The following is a 19,465-nucleotide window of genomic DNA, read 5'->3' on the forward strand; positions in this document are numbered from 1 at the left end:
TTCCTTGGTCATAAGGTCTGAGCCTTTGGTATTTAAGGCAACTATATCACACACACCCATTCATAGATTGATGGGACTCCATAGTACTTGTTATTGCCATGGTGGCTGTAGTAGCAGGACTCTTCCAAGTTATGTTCCTCTGAAGATTTGATATAAGATTTCCAAACAGTTTTAACTCGTAGCAAAGTCTCATCTTGGAGTTTAGTCCTCTCTCTTCTTGGTTTGGGGTTTTCACTCCTATTGAAAACCAGTACATTCTACAATGGCACAGTACTATGCTGTTTCTATTAGAAGTACATCTCTTGATGCATACTAAAAAATTAAATTGATCTCTGTAGGCCAGTTATCACATAATCTAGAGTAGAATTGTAGCATCTTTATCTAAACAGGTTAATCACTTGCATGCCTTAGGGGAAACTGTATTCACTTCTGGTTTTTTGTGTTTTGTTTTTTTCCCTTCAAAATCTGCTGTAGAATCTTACATAAAAACATATTATTTCCTTGATGAATAGCAACTATGACATTTAGTGATTTGTTGGTGGTGTTATGGAGGCTTTTTGTGTTCTTTTTTTTTTTTTCAAGTGGGCACTGCCAGAGTGCTAAATTTACCCAGGCAAAAGGTTTAATATAACTTATCAGCTGATTCATAATGTCATAGTCTAGCCCTCATCAAAAATCAGGGGTTTTATCTCTTGCTCTCTTCAGCTATATTCACCAAATTTTTATTTGTATTTTATTGCAGTTGTGTACCTTGTGGTTTTTCATCTGTCATTTGTCATGTTTGTATGGTCGTATTGGAAGACAATTTTCACATCTCCTGCATCCCCCTCCAATGAGGTAAATCTGACGTTAGAAAAATGTCAATGCTTTTTTATAAATAGATGAACTGTTTTCAGTGATGAAACTTGTTTGCAGTAATGCATGATTCACCTTTCCCTTCTCATTATCTAAAATAGAACAGCTTGACAGCATATCATGAATGCAAATCATCAGATTACTCCTAAAATACTGCATGCTTTGTATAATGGCATTTCCTTATATTAAATGTGTTTAATTCATCTCAAGCTTGACAGTCACATATATGTGCAAAAGTAGTAAGACAAAAAAGTAAATTTGGGGATACAGTGCTTTGCTAGAATGTAGTTTGTTTGACTTCTGACATTTTTAAAATCAATACCTCCAATGACTGCATTTTTGTATTTTTTTATAGTTTTGACCTTCAAGTAGGAAAACGTAGTAATAAGGCTGAAATGAATTACCTTGCTTTCTACTTTCCCTCAGGCATGTATATGTAGGGATGAGATGGTGGCACCAAATTTGAAATACTTCCCTTGGTTTTAAAAAGCTTTTAAACTGGATAAACTGTTTGAGACTTTGTTTGCACTGTGGGAGTTGCATTTTTATTCTATTTTTGGCAAGACTGACTTTCATTGCTTATGTCAGTTTTAAACATTTTTGTAAAGAGTTAAAACTATGCTTCTATGGAAAAGCAAACACTGCTCTGTAGTGCATAATTATGTCTTAGATATTCTGCAGCTTTCTAAGATACAAAGTGAAAAAAGCTAAAGACTATTCTGCATTTTAGTTAAGTGAAAAGAGTAGTACTGAATAGTTAAGCCTACAAATGCAAAGGAGAAAAAAGTCAAGGACATTTCATCCTGAAATGTCTTCAGGGTGGTATGATTTGTCTTTGTTTAGGATGGTTCCGTAGGCAAATGATAATGTTAAGCAGGTTAGCTGGTTACGATGTGGTTGCAACTGTAGTTTTTGTAAGGTATGTGAACTTGGGCTGCTCCTAAAGCAGTCTAATAACTTTCACTGTCTGCTTGGGTTCTTCAGTAGTAGAAAACAATTTCTGACAGTACTTACCCTGTAGTTGCAGTAATGTTGTAGCAAGCTTTTGATATTTGTTGACTGAAAGGGATGGTTTCAGCATATGGCACGTAAGGAATGTTTCCTATATTAAGTGTGGGTATAGATTCAATACAATTCTTTCATAGGGGAAAAAAAAGCTACTCAGGGAACATTCTCTCTCTCTCTCTGTGGGGAAGTCCCTTCTGTTCATGTATCAGTGAGTAATTTTTGCAGGTTTTTTTTAATTTAAAACCAGACTTCAGAATCTCCTCATTGTATGAAAGTGTAAATGTATATATTTTTAGTCATTGAAGTTAGGCATTCTTGTGAAACAAATAGCATCCTGTGATCACACTATTGAACTAAAAAAAGATCCTGCAGCTGCTGTTGTTCTAGTGTAATCCCTGTACGTTTGTCATAAGAAAGAACAATCAACATTATTAGATCCAGAAGGAGGAAGGAAACAAAGGGACTCATTCTGTTTTCGGTAAGAACTAGTGGAACCTCATTGGAAATTCTGTTAGCTGTGTGGTAATAGACAACTTTTGATGTCTTTCAACATACATATCCTGCCATTGTCTAGCAAATCTGTGGTTTCATGTCCCTTTTAATTTCTGAAATTAGAACAGAAATAATTACTTCAGAAAACCAAAATCCTTATTCAGTTTTTTTTGAGAGTTTATTATTATGCTACTTGGAAAAAATCAAAAAGTTTTAAATTTTGTATTTTAGTTCCCTTCCTGTACATCAATGACTTACCATAGAAGTGTCATCTAGAAGTAGCGTTTTGTATATGCAACCTCTGCTTGATTGCAGGTCATGGAGACAGCCATTCACTACCCTAGCAGACTCTTAAAGAAAAGGGCAATAGGGAGTAAGGCATGATGCTTCAGATCTGTCTTAAGTTTTTGATGTGAGCATCTCCAGTTTTTGTATTTCAGTAAATACCTAGGCTTTTAGCTTAGAGACAGATTTAAAAAAAAAAAAAAAAAAAGAGGTCAAACTCTTGATGATGACTAAGTATTAAACTTCATTTTCATTCTTTGCAAAGATTGATACTAATTTCTGATTATTTAAAAGGAAACAATGCTTCATGTTTCACCCTTTAATGATGGGTAGACTCAATAACTGGAATGCTACCATATGTAACAGGTGACAATTAGATTCTGTGGGATATGGGGCAATTTATTTGCATTCTAGATTGGGAAATAACACTGAGAAATTACAGCAACGTCTTACTGCTTCCTCCTTTTCTGTAAGTCGAGTCTTCACTGTTGCTTGCCAACCGACTCAAATCCAAAAGAGGAAAAAGAACATGATGAGATGAAAATCCATGTGAACTAGTCATATACATATTCTTGGTAGGAAAATATGTTCATGTTAAGCCACACTAAGCCAATTTTTGTTCCAGCTGCACACACAGCATTTTCCACTCACTGCTATGAATACTTTGTCTATGTGTGCTCATAAAAAGGGTTCTTGTAGTCCTTGTGGGAAGCTCAGAGTTTAAAAGTGCTTCAGAATAGAAAATACCAGAGGAAATTGTGAGTTCAGCCCCCACTCCACAGGGACTCGTCAGCACACTGGGTTTTGTGGGGCTTAATGGTAAAGCTGTAATTTCGGTGGATACCAAAGTGTTTTGCAAGTGAGTAGAAGCTCTCCAGGTTATACTGGTAAAGCCTTACATTTTAGTAAGGCTTCAACAGGAATGGTCCTCATACTACACCAAGGTTTCTAACTCTGAAGCTGTACAAGCTTTGTTGAAGTTGCTTCCAATGCAGGTTAGGGATTTTGAAACCAGTGCTGACTACTCCCAAGTAAAAATTCCATTTAAACTCTCTCAAATTCTCTGAGGAAGCAATGAAAAGTTCCTTGTCGCCACCCCGAACTCCACACACACCCTCTTCACTATTTTCTCTGGCTTATGCCCCTCTCTAAGTCAGAAAGTGGGATAAAAGAACTTTACTCTCATCAAGAGTTAAGTTCCACCTTCTTAAAACTCCCCTGAGCTTATGGCTTCCTTTGTGTCGAAGGGAAAATGAAGCAGATAATGGAACGGAGACAAAGGTGATTCTCTTTAAAATATGCTCAGGACCATCATGTAGTTTTGAGGGTCTCCTGTAGCATTCAGCGGGAAGGAGGAGGTCAGGGGTCACCCAGAGACAGGATTAAGATACATAAGGTTCTCCTTGGAACTTGAGTAGGACACAAAGTAGTAATTGTTCTTATCCCTTCATTCTGTCTTTTTCCTTCCCAGTTCTGCTTGTCAAAAGCTGATAAAGAACAATATGAGAAGGAAGAGAGACCAGAATCCCAGCAGGAGATTTTGAGAAGAGCTGCTAAAGACCTGCCTATCTATACGACAACAGCATCACGAGGTGAGATACAAAGATAATTTTGTGATCCTGAAGCTGCTTAGTTTAATTTGGTGAGATTCATTTGATGTTAATGAATAATCTGTTAAGCATGTACTGCAAAGGCCATGACCTTGTGGTGTTTTTTTTTTTTTTTTTTTTGTGTGTGTGTGTTTTTTTTTTTCCCACCATGAGAAACTCGAGTCCTTTGTCTGGGGATCTCTACATACAGCCAGTACATGGAATAACTTTTTCAAAAAAAAAAAATTCCTCTTCTTGTGAGCAAACAAATAACAACATTTATCTCTACTTCTGGCTACAAAAAGTAACCACTGAAAAGAACTACATCTGGAAATAGATGAAAATTAAACTTTACACTTAATTTTACAATCATTTATATCCCCCTTTAAACTACTTTTTCTGAGCTATATCAATTCTGTGGGAGGAGAAACTTCATAGTTAAAGCTAGAATTTAAGAAGGATCAAATGTTATTTCACTCCCATCTATAATTCAGTACAGAGCTTTAATATGTATAAACATTTTTATTTCAAGTTATATATGAATGATCTGTGAAACTGTTGTCTTATGCATATGTATATATTTTTTAAATATACCTGTTTCTCTTTCTTGAAACTAGGAATGTTGTATTTTTCTCCAAAAATATAAAATATTTAGGATAGTAGTCACCAAAGTCGACTGTGTCTTTTCAAACAAAGTCTATGGATACCTGGCTTTTTTTGAATACAAACCTCCCTCTGAGGGAATCCCAGTCCCTGGAGTGGTCTGGGAAGCTCTTGCCAGCTCTTAGCAGTTCTGCTCAGCTGTAGGTGTTGGCTTTCCTCCTCCTTTCAAACTGACTGTACTGGTGTCTTGTTTCCATTGAGAAGAGCTTGAAGACTTATTTAAAAATAACTTGGAAAAATGAGGAAGAGCTAATTTGCTGAACAGTCTGCTAGATCTCTGTTTGCTGAAGAGGATAGAGAAGGCTAATGTTGAAAGTTGGCTTACTGAAAAATTGTAGTTTCACAATGGGATGCCTAGGTACTCTCTCCAGAGGTGAAAGAAAACAAAAGATAGGTCATTGCCAGAGGGTGAAGGACAGGAAAACTGAGCGGGTAACGAGTAAATGGAAATGGACTCCATATAGCAGTAATTGACAAGAGTTTTAAATACTTCTATATGTTTCTTTAAAAAACTCAAACATATATATTGTATGAGTAGGTCTGTGAAAACAGGTGTGATTGGGAGGGAGCTCTCTAAGATTCAGTTTGTATTAAGAGGGAAAGTCTTTGTAAAATTCACCGAGTTCTTACAACTTGACCCTTGCCACTTGAATGCAGCCATCAGATACTGTGATCGATGCCAGCTAATCAAACCTGACCGCTGCCACCACTGTTCTGCGTGTGACATGTAAGTTACTGCATCTGAAATGATGGAGTTTCTCTTTCCTTCTACTATCACTTCAGTGTGTTCATTTCATCGGTGTGTCAACCCCTGCATAACAGCAGATTTTACAATTTGTTCCCTTCTCAGACCCTTCATACCATGATTTCAAGAAAGCAAAGTTCCTCCCATTAGTGCATTATTATTGTTGCAGCCCTGTAGACCAAAATGGCAGAACTTTCTAGGAAACCTGCAATCTGCTTATAGCTTTATAAAGCAGTGCTTATGTAAAAATAAATAAATTCGCATTGAAAGCAAAGAAAGGCAAGTCTGAGATACCAGCATGTGGTTATTATAGAGCTCTTCTATTTTATCTTGCTTCTGCAGCTTTGAAACAGATGTGTGCTACTAATACTGCTTTATCTCAAAGAGTGACAGTGGAATTGCATGTCTTTGCTGTTTAAAAGACACCACTGTTGTTCCCTAACCTCGTTCTGAGTCATCAGAGAAGTCTGTAAGGGCGCTGAAGCTGTGAGTGAGACTTTGTATGTCTGAGCTTGAGGAAATCTACTTAACTAAAGAACCTAATGCACATCTTTTGGCTAAAATCAAATTTATTAGCAAATGAATGTCTGTCTGAAATGTCTAGCATCCGACTTTTTACAAAAACTGGATGAAAATGGCCTGTGAACTATTCAATTTACCCACTGTGCTGTTTTTTCCCCTCAATTACCATAAACAAACGAGCAAGGAACAGACAAAAAGGTAGCAAAAATAGCCCTAAGGTAGACTTAGTTGAAATGAATGACCCACTGACATACCTTATCCACACAGCTGTGAAGGGTCCTTTGGATTTGTTTTCTTTCATTGCACACGTAAGACTAGTGTGGCTTAATGAACTATAAATAACATGGTTTGAGTGTTGCTCAGTAATGCTCCCCATGTTAATTTAAGAGGCTCTCTTCATAACTCTCTTGTATCTCACTTAGTCCTTTCGGTTGAAAGGATGGCTGCTGTAATGTGGAGACATAGCATGAATGAGAAGACCTGTAAAAAGTTTCAGTGAGGAAATTACAAATAAAAAAAAAAATTATAGAAGGTAAAAGCATACGTCTTAGAAAGCAAATACACTTTTTGCTTTAACTTGCTGGAAATATCCTCTGCTCTTTTTTCAGATGTGTACTAAAAATGGACCACCATTGTCCATGGTAAGTTCATTTTAAAAAAAAAAAAGGCAGTATTATAATGATTAATTAGCTCCTTCATGCTGCTTCAGAAAATGAAACTTTGAAGTAAAATTTGATTTTCACAGAATTTCTTGAGTCTTTATTACATGAAAATAAATTTTGTTCATGTGTGTTGCAAGTTAGCATTGCAGGCCCAGCAGCCCAAACCATACAGTTTTTCCTTATACAGAGAAACCATGGAGTTAACAAGACCTATGAGAAATGGCATTTCATTTAGTTCGGTGGTGTTATCAACAGAAGAGGCGATAACCACTACATTGTGTAAATCAGTTCTTGGTTCTAGATGATGCATAACATCCCCTCAAATGGTTGCTCTTCTGCAGTTTGTGTTCACTGGTAGTCAGTAAAAATATTATCTGCTGTTGTTACAAAGATACTGCTATCAGTAGTTGACTTGAAAGTGTTTTTATAACAAAAGCGACATCCACTGAAATTGATGGAGAGATTTGTGTTATCTTCTGCAATCGCTGTCATTAGTTCCTAGTATGCGAGATGCTTCCTACAGAGACTGTTTGCATCTAATGCTTTGACAGCTCATGCCTTGTCCTGTAGAAATTCCTGGGAGGGAGCAAAATTTGTGGGAGGGGCCCAGCTAACTTGGCCTTCATTCAAAATGATGGCTTAAAATGCTTCTGAAACACTAGTGCCAAACTGTTTTGGACATACCACTGACATCATACACATTATGCTCTGCAAAAACAGCTGAGTGTACTGTTTTTTTTTTAATTATTATTATTTTGGTATATCATAGTAACCTCTTTCTCTTTCCCCTCCTTCTAGGGTGAATAATTGTGTGGGATTTTCTAACTACAAATTCTTCCTCCTGTTTTTAATGTATTCCTTACTGTACTGTTTGTTTGTTGCTGCTACAGTCTTGCAGTACTTCATAAAGTTCTGGACAGTAAGTTCTAAGGCTTTTTTGTGTTTGTTTGTTTAATCTTGCATGTGTTTATTGAAGGCTGCCTCAGCATGTTGTCACTCACCATTTACTCTGTTCCATAGTTCATTACCATTAACAGCATCGATCGAAGTGACTGAATCAGGAGAACCTTCCGAATATTAATTAAATTTATTGCACTGCCTAGGATGAATAATTGGGGGAAGAAGTTCCGATGAGGACACTGCGGTTTCTCTGCTCCATCAAAATCAAATGTCACAGCTCAGGTTTCTTTGAGAGTATTGGTTATAGATACGTAGATATAGAAAGACCTGGTTTTATCAAACAATTACGCGTGTGTATGCATGAGTGTATGTTTATATGTATACACACACACATACATCAAAATACCAACAGATGTGAAATACAAAATAATCTTGTGCCTTTGTGGTTACTCTGCTATTGGATAAGGCAGGTGAATTTTTTGGGAACTCACCAGTCTCTGTTTTGGAGTCCTTATGTAGGCATGTCTGAACTTCATACTAGTGGGTTTTATTGATCTGATATGGGTAGATATGGTGCTAAAGATATCCGTGTTCCTTGTAACCATTGTCAGTAATAATAGATAAAATAATAGATACATATACGTGTACCTTACTAGATTTAGTAGAATATATGTGAAAGGTAAACATCCTTGCATGTCAGCGTTATTGCTCCTATCACTTTTGTTGCAGTTATGTTCCAGGCTGAATAGAGCATCTTCTGATGTCATTTTCTTTCATCTCCGAAACCTTGTACTGTGCCTTCCAGTCTCTTGAGACGGAAGAGCTAGCATCAGAATTCTCTTAATCAGATTCCATTAACTAACATGGGAAAGAAAATCGCTGTTAAGTGGAAAGCTTTCCATCACATGTTTATAAATAAACGACAGCACGTGTTTCTTAGACGCTACTTGCTGTAGCTGTGAAGAGCAGTAATTATCTATAGCAAAAGAAAGACTCTTTACTGGAGAAAAGTGCCATGTCAGGGTAACGGAAGCTTGATCATGTATTCAGAACAGCTGTACTTTGAGACAGATGTCATTAGACAGGTAAGATAAATGGTGCAAACACATTTGTTTGTGTTCATCTGAGCCTATGGGTCTGATCTGCCAAAGTACTATGTTTCTCTTAGTCTCTGAGCTCTGTGTAGCAACCCATCACTGGAGAGCAGTGTGTGGGAATTGAGCTTTTGGTATTGTGTGAGATGAAAGTCACAGGTGTATTTATCACTCAGAGCTGTGGCTTAACAGGTGTTGCGAATGAAATGATCTGATTCTGCTGTTCAGTCTTGCTTGACTGTAAATAGTTAAATTATTAATTTGTGAATGTGTCACTTCCAAACATCTGCCTGGCTGCTTTCCAGTGTTTTGTATGCAATTTCCAATGAAACTGTAGATGTGCTCTTACATATTTACCAGTCAGTGCGCTCTTACATATTTACCAGTCAGTGCTTGAGCAAGTAAAATGAATTTGCTTTGTCACCTCACTTCATAACTGTTACTGCAATGAAAGTCAGTAGGACATCTGACCACAATGAACATTTAATACCAACATTTGCAGCAAGCCTATTCCAAAGCCCATTGGACATGATACTGAAGTGGACTCTTCAGCAGAGGAAGTGAACTTAAGAGGGATATATTTTTAATGCTTTAGATGCTTAAAATGTTTTATGCAAGAATGGGCTACTTCTGAAATGTGACAACAGGAAATGTAGTTGTGTGCTTGCATTTGTTGCTTTCATTTCCCTGTTACTTCCAAGACAAAATTTGATGATACCATGATCTTATAATTAGAATAGATCTCTGACTGATTTTATTCACACTAAAACACTCGTTCCACAAAGCTAATATTCCTATGATTTTATAATAACTTGATTAAAGTGGAATTCCAGAAAGAGTTGGTGGCACCATCATCATGTGGACTTGCAAAATTTAATACGGCTCTAGTATGTAAGCGTTTAGATGGGTGCTGATGACTACAGAATAGTCCTGGAAACTTCTCTCTACATCTGTAGATCAGGGTGGCCTACGGATACGTCCTGCGTGTAGATTGCTTCACTATGTTGCTAATGCTCAGCAGTGTTTGCTACAGCATCAGACAGATAACTGTTAGGGCTCTCTAGATTTGTTTTGTTTTTTCCTTTATAGCTTGACTGTGAGAAATGTTATAGTTTGGTTTTCAGAAGGTAGCATTTCTTTTTTGCTTCCTTATAAATGTTTTCAGAGAAAGCGTATATAGCCATTGCCAGGTAGAAGATGAAATACTTGGAATGTAACCTTCAGAAGTTGGAGTAATGAGATTTTAAAGGTGTGCATGCTACCTACACAAATTTTAGCAGTCCATTGTTTTGAACTGTTGATGGAATTTGTTTACAGATGCAACATGCACATGCAGATTCTAGCAAATATTGTGAGACATGCACTTCTTCTGATTGAAAAAAAAATAATCTGTCACACCAAAAATCTGTCACACCTGCAAGACTTGCATAGCATCTTTCATGCTCTGTGCAGAAGTACTGACAAAAGGTTTTAATACTGTTCATGCTGTGGTGGAACAGCCGTGCTGGCTCTAAGTGTTTACCACAGGCTTACACTCTGCTGTGGGAGTTTAAATCTGGTTTGTATAGATCAAGGAAGTATGAGTGACACGTTGTTGTTGTTGTTATACTCGTAACTCCTTTTCCTATACTCATAAAATTCTTATTCTAATACCTAGGAAGTTGTTAAAGATAAGCAGATAAATCCACCGCTTAACAAAATGCATTTGACACAGGCACCAGTCCTGGCTGAACGCCCAGTTCTTGATGCCTTGTTTACATAGTACATGGTAGCACTTCCCAGTGTATGTTTGTATCCACTCTCTTTGTTCTGCTCCCTCCCACCTTGAAACCTGTTTTTTTTCCAGCTGTTTCCAATGTCTTTCAGTGTCCTCCAAATTATTTTGGCAATCCTGAGCATAGTTAATTTAAGGATACAGTATGTGTTCCGGGACAGGTGGTACATACTTCTGAAAAACTCCACTTCTATTTAAAATAAAATTAAAGAAAAGTAATTCCAGGTCCTCTGTTAGAACTGAGTCCTCCTGTCTGTACACATAGGGATGTATACTAGATGTTTGAGTTTCTTCTAGATTTAAGATGAGTAACAAGCTGAGCTCTGATACTATTTTTTCTTATTATTTTTTAAGTGACCTGATACGTGCTCAAATGACTCAGTGCTTGTCGTGTTCAGGAGGTTGTGAAGGACCCTTCAGAATAGTGACTGCCGTCAGGCTATTATGTGTGCTAAGTAGACCAAATTTTATTGGGTATATCATTTCCCTTTGTAAGCTCTGAAGTTCTCCCACCTACAAGTCTCTTCTGTGCTGCTGCTAAATGTACAGATTTTAAATAACTAATGACTGAAGTTTCACTCTTTTCACATGCTGTGGCATGTGGATTGCTGCTAGAACACAGCTGTGATTAAGTCTGTGATAAGCGCTCAAAGCCTGCACCCTTCTTTCCGGGAAAGAATTAGCCTTTTTTGAAAGATGCTTGAGTTCTGCAACTGTCATTCAAGAACTTAGAGCCAGTGGCTCCAGCTGTGTAATCAGAAGAGGAAAATGTTCCCAGGGGATCAGGCAAATTAATGATGTATGATTTAAAAAAAAAAAAATCCTTCTCCAGGTTATAGACCTGCTGTTCTAGGGAGATGCAACTGAAAGAAAGTTTTATTTTCTGGCCCAAACACAAAGACTAAGCTGTCACTGCTCTTCTAAGCTCCAAAATCAACTGGCCTGAGAATTGTCCATAGAGAACTACTTCATTTAAGTAAGCAGTTCCAGAAGAGTCCTATAAGTAATACTTTGTATTCTTAGTAGTATTTAAGGATCTAGTTGCATATAGTCTCTCTCTCTCTCTATGATTGTGTAGTGAAATGCCTGAACCTGGAAGCTCTGGTTATCTTTTTGTTTTTGTGTAAATTGCAAACTGACAGTGAAGTATTGGCAAGCATGACTGCTTGGGTGTATGTATGCCATCGAGAAGTTACAAAAATTAATCTGGTAACCATGTTTTCCAGGAAACCACAATGTGCTCAGAGGTAGGAAGAGGCATCACAGTTTTAACACAAAGCTTAGAAGCAAGCAGCAGTTAGAGTATGTCTTTTGCTAGCCTTCATTTCAGGGGATCGCAAAATATTTCACATCCCCATTCACAGCAGTGAGGAGAGGGGCTGTAGCACAAATTGTCTAAGCAAAACTAGAGCCAATAAACAAGTAAATAAAGGCAATAGATAAAGAAACTGGATGTAGATGGCAGTTCAAACAGCTGGACTCTATCATTTGCTTACTCTCGCATGATCAGAAGGTAGCCAGCATTTTTGAAATTGCTGTTAATATATGCCAGACTCCAGGGTAAAAGCTTGGGCTCTCCCTAGGCTTACTGAAAAGCCATACGTCTTATGTAGGACAGATTTGTGAAGTGCTAGCATCTTAGCTAAGGTGGTTAATAACATTCTTTAAAATTTGAAATTTGAAGTCTAACTTGAACTAAGCTTTCTTGTTTCTTTCTTTCTTTTCTTAAGTACTGGTTGAATTTCAGGCGTTAGACTGAAAATATCTCTCACACAATTCTCAGTATTGCAGGACATTGGGAAGAAAAAAGACAGTACTGATGTGTTACGTTTTGTTGTTGATGGTTTTTGGTGTTGTTTTTTTTTTTTTAAACAAAGTCGTGGAAGGAATGGTATCTTATTTTTTGTGCTTTTGACTGAACCTACATCTAATGGTAATAGTTATGTTCTGAAGTCAGATTATTTTGTTTATTTATAAACCATTGCTTTATGGTTTATTCTTATTCTCTGGAGTATTGTTAGCTTTACAGAGTTGTATGAATGGTGTCATCATAGACAGTGTCACCATAAACCTTACTCGTGGAGGAAACTAGTAAAGAACGCACCCAGTGCAGTCACGCTGCTCAGGACAAGGAAACCACTTGAAAGTGGTCCAGCCCCAATCTGAACAGCAGTACTTCAGAAGAAAATCACACGCCTTGGGAGTTAGTCATGTGCTCTTGTGTACTCTGTCCTCCATTCTCTTGGAGAACGGGGGCTAAGGCTGCTGATGGGCGTTGGAACTTGGCACGTCCGAGAGCACGTGTGCACACCAACCATTTCTTTCTTAACAAAGCTCATGCTGTTTTCAAACATTTGGTCTTAACATAATATTAGTGTTTAATAAATTCTTTGTTTGTGCAAAGCTTTGCCGCAGGAAAGCTGCAGAGAATTGTCCAAAGGTAAAATTCAATATTGATGTAATTACTTAAAAAATGTTCCTACTATAGTTTTTCTAATCCAATCCTTCGTAGTAGCTATTTACACCAAACTATGGTGTAAATAGTTTGAAAGGGAGAAAATTTGTAATCTCTTTTGCTTATGAATATAGGCAGTGTATGTGGATGTAGATATACCTGTATGCACTTGATCTTAATCGAAATGTCTTCTAGATAATCTAAAAAAAAATAAGCCTCAGATAAGTGTGTATGCTGAATGAGCTAATGGAAAAAGTAATGGCAATAATGCTAACTAAACTGCTGAATAAAAATAGCATCTCTGCTTTCATAGTGCTGCTAAAGGTCAGCTGCTTAAAAGTACTGCAATTTTGAGGATATAGAACTAGAATAGTATTGTTACAAATCCTATTGGCCTCTTGAAAGCGCAAGCCTAAATATGGTTGGGGCTGGGGGTGGAATTGACTATCGCCTGTGGGTGGGAGGTTATTTTTTGGTGGTTGGACTGAAATTGTTGGTTTTTATGTAGATATTCTGGTGAGTAACTTCTGGCTTGTCAGAGATGGCAAATTTGTTCTGCTAGGTACATGCTGGTTGTTTCCTAAACCTGAGAGATTATCAAAAATTGAAGATCAGTCCCAGGAAACTGATCTTGTCTGGGAGTTGTTCAGCCTTGGAAACACGATGTAACTAAGCCACTTCCCATTCATGTTCCTTATGCCTATTCAGAAGTATTATTTCAGTATTTCAGTATTATTAAGTTGCCAGGAGAGGGTTTGGAAGTTTTCATTGTATCTTCTTCTCTTGAAGAAAAGCAATTTTGGATGTGTTTTCAGTGTTTCTTTGGCTGTGGCTGCACAGTGAATGTTTTTTAGTACATTTTTGTTTTTTTTTTTTTTTACTTGCCCCTTGCTGTGCATTTAAAAACTAACCTGGTTATATACAGTGCTAGCAGACAGATGAACACGTGCAGTGATGTAACTAAAGTCAGGTGGAGGGGGTACCCATCAGCCTTCGAATGCTGTTATATAGACACTGGTTTAACATGACATGGAAGGAAGGCCCTGCTTGTGCTGCTTTTCGTTGTGAAAAATGGGGTGAAATATCTATATCAGAATGGGCGTAGCAGAAAATGTTTGGTGATAATACTGCATTAACTGCTAAAGAAGTGTTAACATGTTAATCTCATTCTTTCTTTCTTTCTCCCCAGAATGAATTGCGAGACACCCATGCAAAATTCCACGTACTATTCCTTTTCTTTGTGGCAGCCATGTTCTTCATCAGCATACTGTCGCTCTTCAGCTACCACTGCTGGCTAGTTGGCAAAAACAGATCAACAATAGGTCAGTTAATTGGAGTACAGAACTGTTCCTTGTCCCAAAAAACAAGTTGCTGATGATGGAAGGATAAACTTTCACGTTTAATGGGATTTTAAAATTCTGTGCTGCAAGAAGAACTTTTGGTGAAAGCAAAAATGGTCAAACCTTGTCTTGCGTTTCCTAGTGTAGTGGATACTCTGGTGGAGTCAAGTGTGGAGATTCATGATGAATGTCAATTTTTTGGTTTTATTTGTATTTTGAGACTAATGAGGCACATTTTTGTTGTGGTTTTTATATAGTGTTAAGTAATGTAACAGAATTGCTACTTACCAGTTACCCTGTTGTTACAATACTTTGAGTAGCTGGGTGGCCCCACCTGAGGTGAGGGCTGTCCTGTGTACGAATATAATACATTTTGCTCCAGATCTGAAAGAGTATTCTTAAATCCTGCGAGATAAAGTGGACTTTGGTATTAGGAAGTGACTTGTAAAAGCACTGCAAGAAAAATGGAAACACTGATGCACGTGTCCTAAGTAATAAAAGAATATGGCTTGCAGGTAACTTCTGTGCCTAAACATTCTAAATGTCATTGATGAGTGTAAGGAAGTTACTTGCATTAGTTAAAGTATCTAAGTTCCTGCTAAAGCATTTTTAAAGTGTTTTTTTTTTTTTCAGGGATGTGGTGGATAGTGCCACAACTAAAGTCAAAATCTTCTACCTTTTGTTGGAAGTTCAATTTCTGTTCCCAAAAACAAATGAGTTAATTGAAAGAGATACTACTTTCTGCTTGTTAGAATTTTTCAAGAGAAGAAAAAGAGGTTTTTTTGGTTGCTTGACAGGATGGTTAAGTCATTTTTCCTCTGTGTATCTACAAGCTAAGGAATTTTCACGGGATCTCTTTTAGCTTTGAAAGAAATGTTAACATGTTCCTTGCCCAAAAGTCATTGTAGGTCATTGACAGCACAATCAATATTTACTTTCTGGTTCATGATTGTGAAAAGACAAGGTGTTGGTATGGAGAGAGGAAAGAGTCCTCTTGGTTCTTGGCCAAGTGTGTAACCTGTCTGACTAGGTAAATAGTAGGTCGGTCAAGTTTAGGTGGTTTGCTGTATCTCATGGTGTGTCTGTTTCTCTAATGTAATAGATCTCATCTTTCTCTGATACTGTGGTATGCTCTTAGTTTGACTTCAGCCCTGGACAGGGTGGAAAAAACCTGTCCTGTATGAGTTTAGGTACAGTAATGCTCAATGGTAAATTGCTTATTTATGCAGAAGTTGTCATCTGCTCAAAGATGTGCACAGGCCAAAGAGAGCATGCGGTATCTTCAGCATGCTGATGGTACTTTGCTTTGCTTCAGACCTTAAGTTAAATGTAAAGAGAGAAAGATGACTGTTCTTATGTGAACTTTAACACTTAGATTTTTTTAATGTTTTTTATTACTTCAGGTGGCAATCATTTTTTTCCCTCATAATACACATCAAGATGGTCTTAGCTTGCCTGAGACTGTGTTCACAGTAGAGAAGTTTGAGACTGTCTATTTTCCCTGACTGCTTGTTGCTTTAAAGTAAGTTGTGTGTTTTTCTTTTACAGAAACATTCCGTGCACCCACATTTCGAAATGGCCCTGATAAAAATGGCTTTTCTCTTGGATGTGGCAAAAATCTAAGGGAGGTTTTTGGAGATGAAAAGAAGTATTGGCTGCTCCCTGTTTTTACCAGGTATTTGATCTGACTTGAAATGAATTGGGGAATAAATTGATGACTTAATTTTCACCTTGCTTCCTCTTTTCTGAGAAAAATGAAGCACAATTGAAAAGCCAATTTGGAAATCTTGTGTGATTGGTGTGAAGAAAATCTGGAGGAGAAAACTGAGAAGACTCTGCACAGGGTTTTCATTCAGAGATGAGAGCCTCATTTACAAGGGCCTTCTAAATACAGAAGTTTGGAAAGTTTTGAGAATTGTATTTCAAAAATTCTACACCTTTTGATCGGTAGTATTAGTGCCTGGTTATAAAGCAGAAATCAACAGCACAGGGGAGACACAAATGCTCTTTGAATTTCAGCTACACTGAAACAACATCAGTTTAAAAACACCCCCTCTTATCCCCAACAAACTTGACAGCTTTTCTTGTGCTGTACCTGACATATTCATTATTAAAAGCCTTCTGAGAAAGTGAATGTAAATAAGCAGCAGTGGAAAAAAATGTTGATATGTTGGAAAATAGCAGTTTTAAAATTTCATCTGAACCAGTGTTAGGAAGTTGCAGATGAATGTCTGAGAAGCTCGATAAAGTAAGACTGACCTGTTGCTCACTCCCACCACTCCAGAAAATCAGCAGAACAAAGTAGGTGCCATGTTTCAGCACTGCTTTTGGAGGCTTGTGTATCAGCTTAAAATGTGGGCGAAGCTTTTTGCCAAACTGAGGTCTGGTAGCAAACAGCAGGGGTAATAACAAGATCTAAAGTTGCCTCAGCCAGTTGCTCAACTGATATGACTTTTCACATGATGATAAAAAGGTGGAAGGTATATTACAGGTGGGTGTTTTCCCAACACATTCTGTCTTGACTGAATTTGCTTTAAAAGAATGCTTAGTTAATCTTACAGTGATGGGAGGAAGAAAAAAGTATGACCACCAGAATATTGTTTGTGCTTCTGGGATTATAAATACTGGATAGTCTGACTACCTGTGCACAGTGGTTTGGGAGAAGACCAGGGCTACATTGTACAGAAACATGATGTTGTTTCTGAAATACCTAGGCAAGTGCTGTGCTCAGCAGCCCACGCTGAGTGGTAGGGTGGGAATTGTTTGAGCTCCAAAGCTTAATTAACTGGTCATGGGGTTTAGTGGTAGGAATGCCTTGCTCAAGTCTGCAGTTCAACACTGCACTCAGTAATTGATTCCAGCCTGTCAACTGCAAACAGTGATTTGAATCTTTGTTTCTGGTTTAGTTTGGGCGATGGGTGTAGTTTTCCAACTCGTTTGGTGATTATGGATCCAGAGCAACTAACTGTCTCAAGCCAAAACGAACCTGCCAAAAGGTAACTATTGCACTTAAGCTGTACTGTGCCATAATTCATCTGTTTAAAAAAAAAAAAAAAGTTTCAAAATTATTTTTTGTTTTAATTGTTTAAACTTGTTGGTTTCAAAGTGAATTTGTAAGTCTTCAAAGAAGGATAGAATGAATCAAAACTAATAAATGTGATGCTGCTTGATACAGAAGGGCTATTCCTTGTTTTAGACTTTTAAGAGGACGTGGCTCTAAGGAAACAGAACAGTAGTGAAAGTAGAAGACCTTACAGACTCTTTTAACAAGAAGAAAAAAAGTCCTAGGGAAGAATGAATAATGGTCCATGGAAAAAATACTTAAGATATTTTTTCAAATGAAAGAAAGGGTGAATATTACTTGCATTTCACTTCCTCCAGCATGCCTAAGCAAGGGATGCTGAGTCATAGTTTGCATGAGGTAAATAATGTGGCTATTGCTGGGTTTGAGCAGTGGAGTTCTTCTAGGTTGTTTCATTTTAAACCTCCAAATTTGCATGGTTTGTATTTTCAGGAAGCTTGCTTCAGATTCAAAGACACATGAGTACGTGAAACTTCTGAGGACGTTTATGTGAAGGCTTCTGTGTTTGGTGAATGGCTGAAGGTTGTTGTCAACAGCAGCTACATGAGTTATCAGGCATTAGGGCCAAAGGCAAGACTGAGAAGTCACTTCCAGTACCATACAACCTGTGGAATTTACACAAGAGCAGTACCCTTGTGCCAACAGCAGAGTAGCCTTTTGCATTAAAATGTTCAGCAGCACACCCTAGCTTTTAGTGATGGAATACAACATCAGGTTGTTCTTCCAGATAGTACTGGTTAGGTTTTCTTTGTAACTGTGTGGCAGTAACATTGTTGTCAGTATACCATTTCTTGTCTATCAATCTAGAAATGTCTGAATTAAGCAACTCTTGCAATTACAGAATTTCTGTTGACTTTGCTTGCTTTTCAGCTCTGGAGCCAGTCAGCCCTTTCCTCCTCGACCTCTCAGTGAATCACAAAATCGATTGCTAGCCAGTGATGGTCAATGGGTAGAAAGTGGCCCTGAAGAGGAAAATGTTAAATCAGGTAGACTGCACCATAACATTTCTGATTACTCTGTCATTTTGTTCATGGTGGGTGGGGTGTGTTTGTTTTTTGTTGTTGTTCTTGTTTTTTTTTAAGCCTAAAAATCCCTTAGGAATTGGTTGGAGTCCGGTAGAGGAAACCTTGTTACATAGAATCCAGTCAGCATGTCTATAAGCTAAGGCTAACTTGTGTCTCCTGCTCTGCTCCAAACTGAGTTTTAAGGCTAAGGTAATGGGTAGATACATCTGGCTTTCTCACTCCCTCTTCTGAGACATTTTGGATTCATTTTATATTTGATTAGGGGGAGGAAAATATTTCTCTGAAATAGGTACAACACAATAAGCATGGTTTCTGGTTTGAAGTCTTTGGTATTTGCTGTGCAGATCTGAAAAAAAAAACACATAATTGAGATTCTCTCATATTTTAGGTACAAAAAAGCATATTATAGTTTCATTGGAAAGCTGATCTCAGCTTATTACTAACCAACCATCTCAATGAGAAACAGGTAAGACTAACGTAATTGATTGCTATTTCTTTATATATATGAGTAAACTAAAATAGACATCTTGAGGTCAAAAGTCACTAGTCATGGAGTGCAGAGAAGTCCTCTGATGTTGGATGAGTCGTAGAAAATCACAGAATCACAGAATTGCAGGGGTTGGAAGGGACCTCGAAAGATCATTGGGTCCAACCCCCCTGCCAAAGCAGGTTCCTTAGAGCAGGCTGCCCAGGTAGGCGTCCAGACGGGCTTTGAATTTCTCCAGAGAGGGAGACTCCACAACCTCCCTGGGCAACCTGTTCCAGTGCTCTGTCACCCACACTGTGAAGAAGTTCTTTCACATGTTGGTGCAGAACTTCCTGTGCTCTATCTTGTGGCCATAAAAAAAAAAAGTCTACATAAAGCTCAGAATGGCTCACCAGGAGATGAGAGTGGGAGTAATGTACTGTAGGAAACATTGGTTGGCTAGATCTAGGATGAGTCGGCCTAATCCTGTAATTTAGATTGAAGTGTG

At 37.8% G+C, this 19,465-nt stretch overlaps 1 protein-coding gene across 4 annotated transcripts in view; it reads left to right on the forward strand.

Moving 5' to 3' along the window:
- Positions 1 to 19,465, forward strand: part of ZDHHC20 (zDHHC palmitoyltransferase 20) — a 56,172-nt gene that overhangs the window by 29,116 nt on the left and 7,591 nt on the right. For 3 of the 4 annotated variants that reach the window (XM_080591288.1, XM_080591285.1, XM_080591286.1), the window contains 10 exons: positions 743 to 837; positions 4,112 to 4,232; positions 5,550 to 5,619; positions 6,768 to 6,800; positions 7,620 to 7,740; positions 14,234 to 14,366; positions 15,933 to 16,059; positions 17,291 to 17,380; positions 18,337 to 18,452; positions 18,880 to 18,957. In XM_080591288.1, the coding sequence (XP_080447414.1) occupies positions 743 to 837; positions 4,112 to 4,232; positions 5,550 to 5,619; positions 6,768 to 6,800; positions 7,620 to 7,740; positions 14,234 to 14,366; positions 15,933 to 16,059; positions 17,291 to 17,380; positions 18,337 to 18,452; positions 18,880 to 18,917 (944 nt within the window). In that variant the 3' untranslated portion in view covers positions 18,918 to 18,957. The remainder of the gene's footprint in view (positions 1 to 742; positions 838 to 4,111; positions 4,233 to 5,549; positions 5,620 to 6,767; positions 6,801 to 7,619; positions 7,741 to 14,233; positions 14,367 to 15,932; positions 16,060 to 17,290; positions 17,381 to 18,336; positions 18,453 to 18,879; positions 18,958 to 19,465) is intronic. The other variant, XM_080591287.1, reaches the window with a different exon arrangement.

Source organism: Anser brachyrhynchus (genome assembly GCF_964034855.1).
Source record: "Anser brachyrhynchus genome assembly, chromosome: 1".
Taxonomy (NCBI): domain Eukaryota; kingdom Metazoa; phylum Chordata; class Aves; order Anseriformes; family Anatidae; genus Anser; species Anser brachyrhynchus.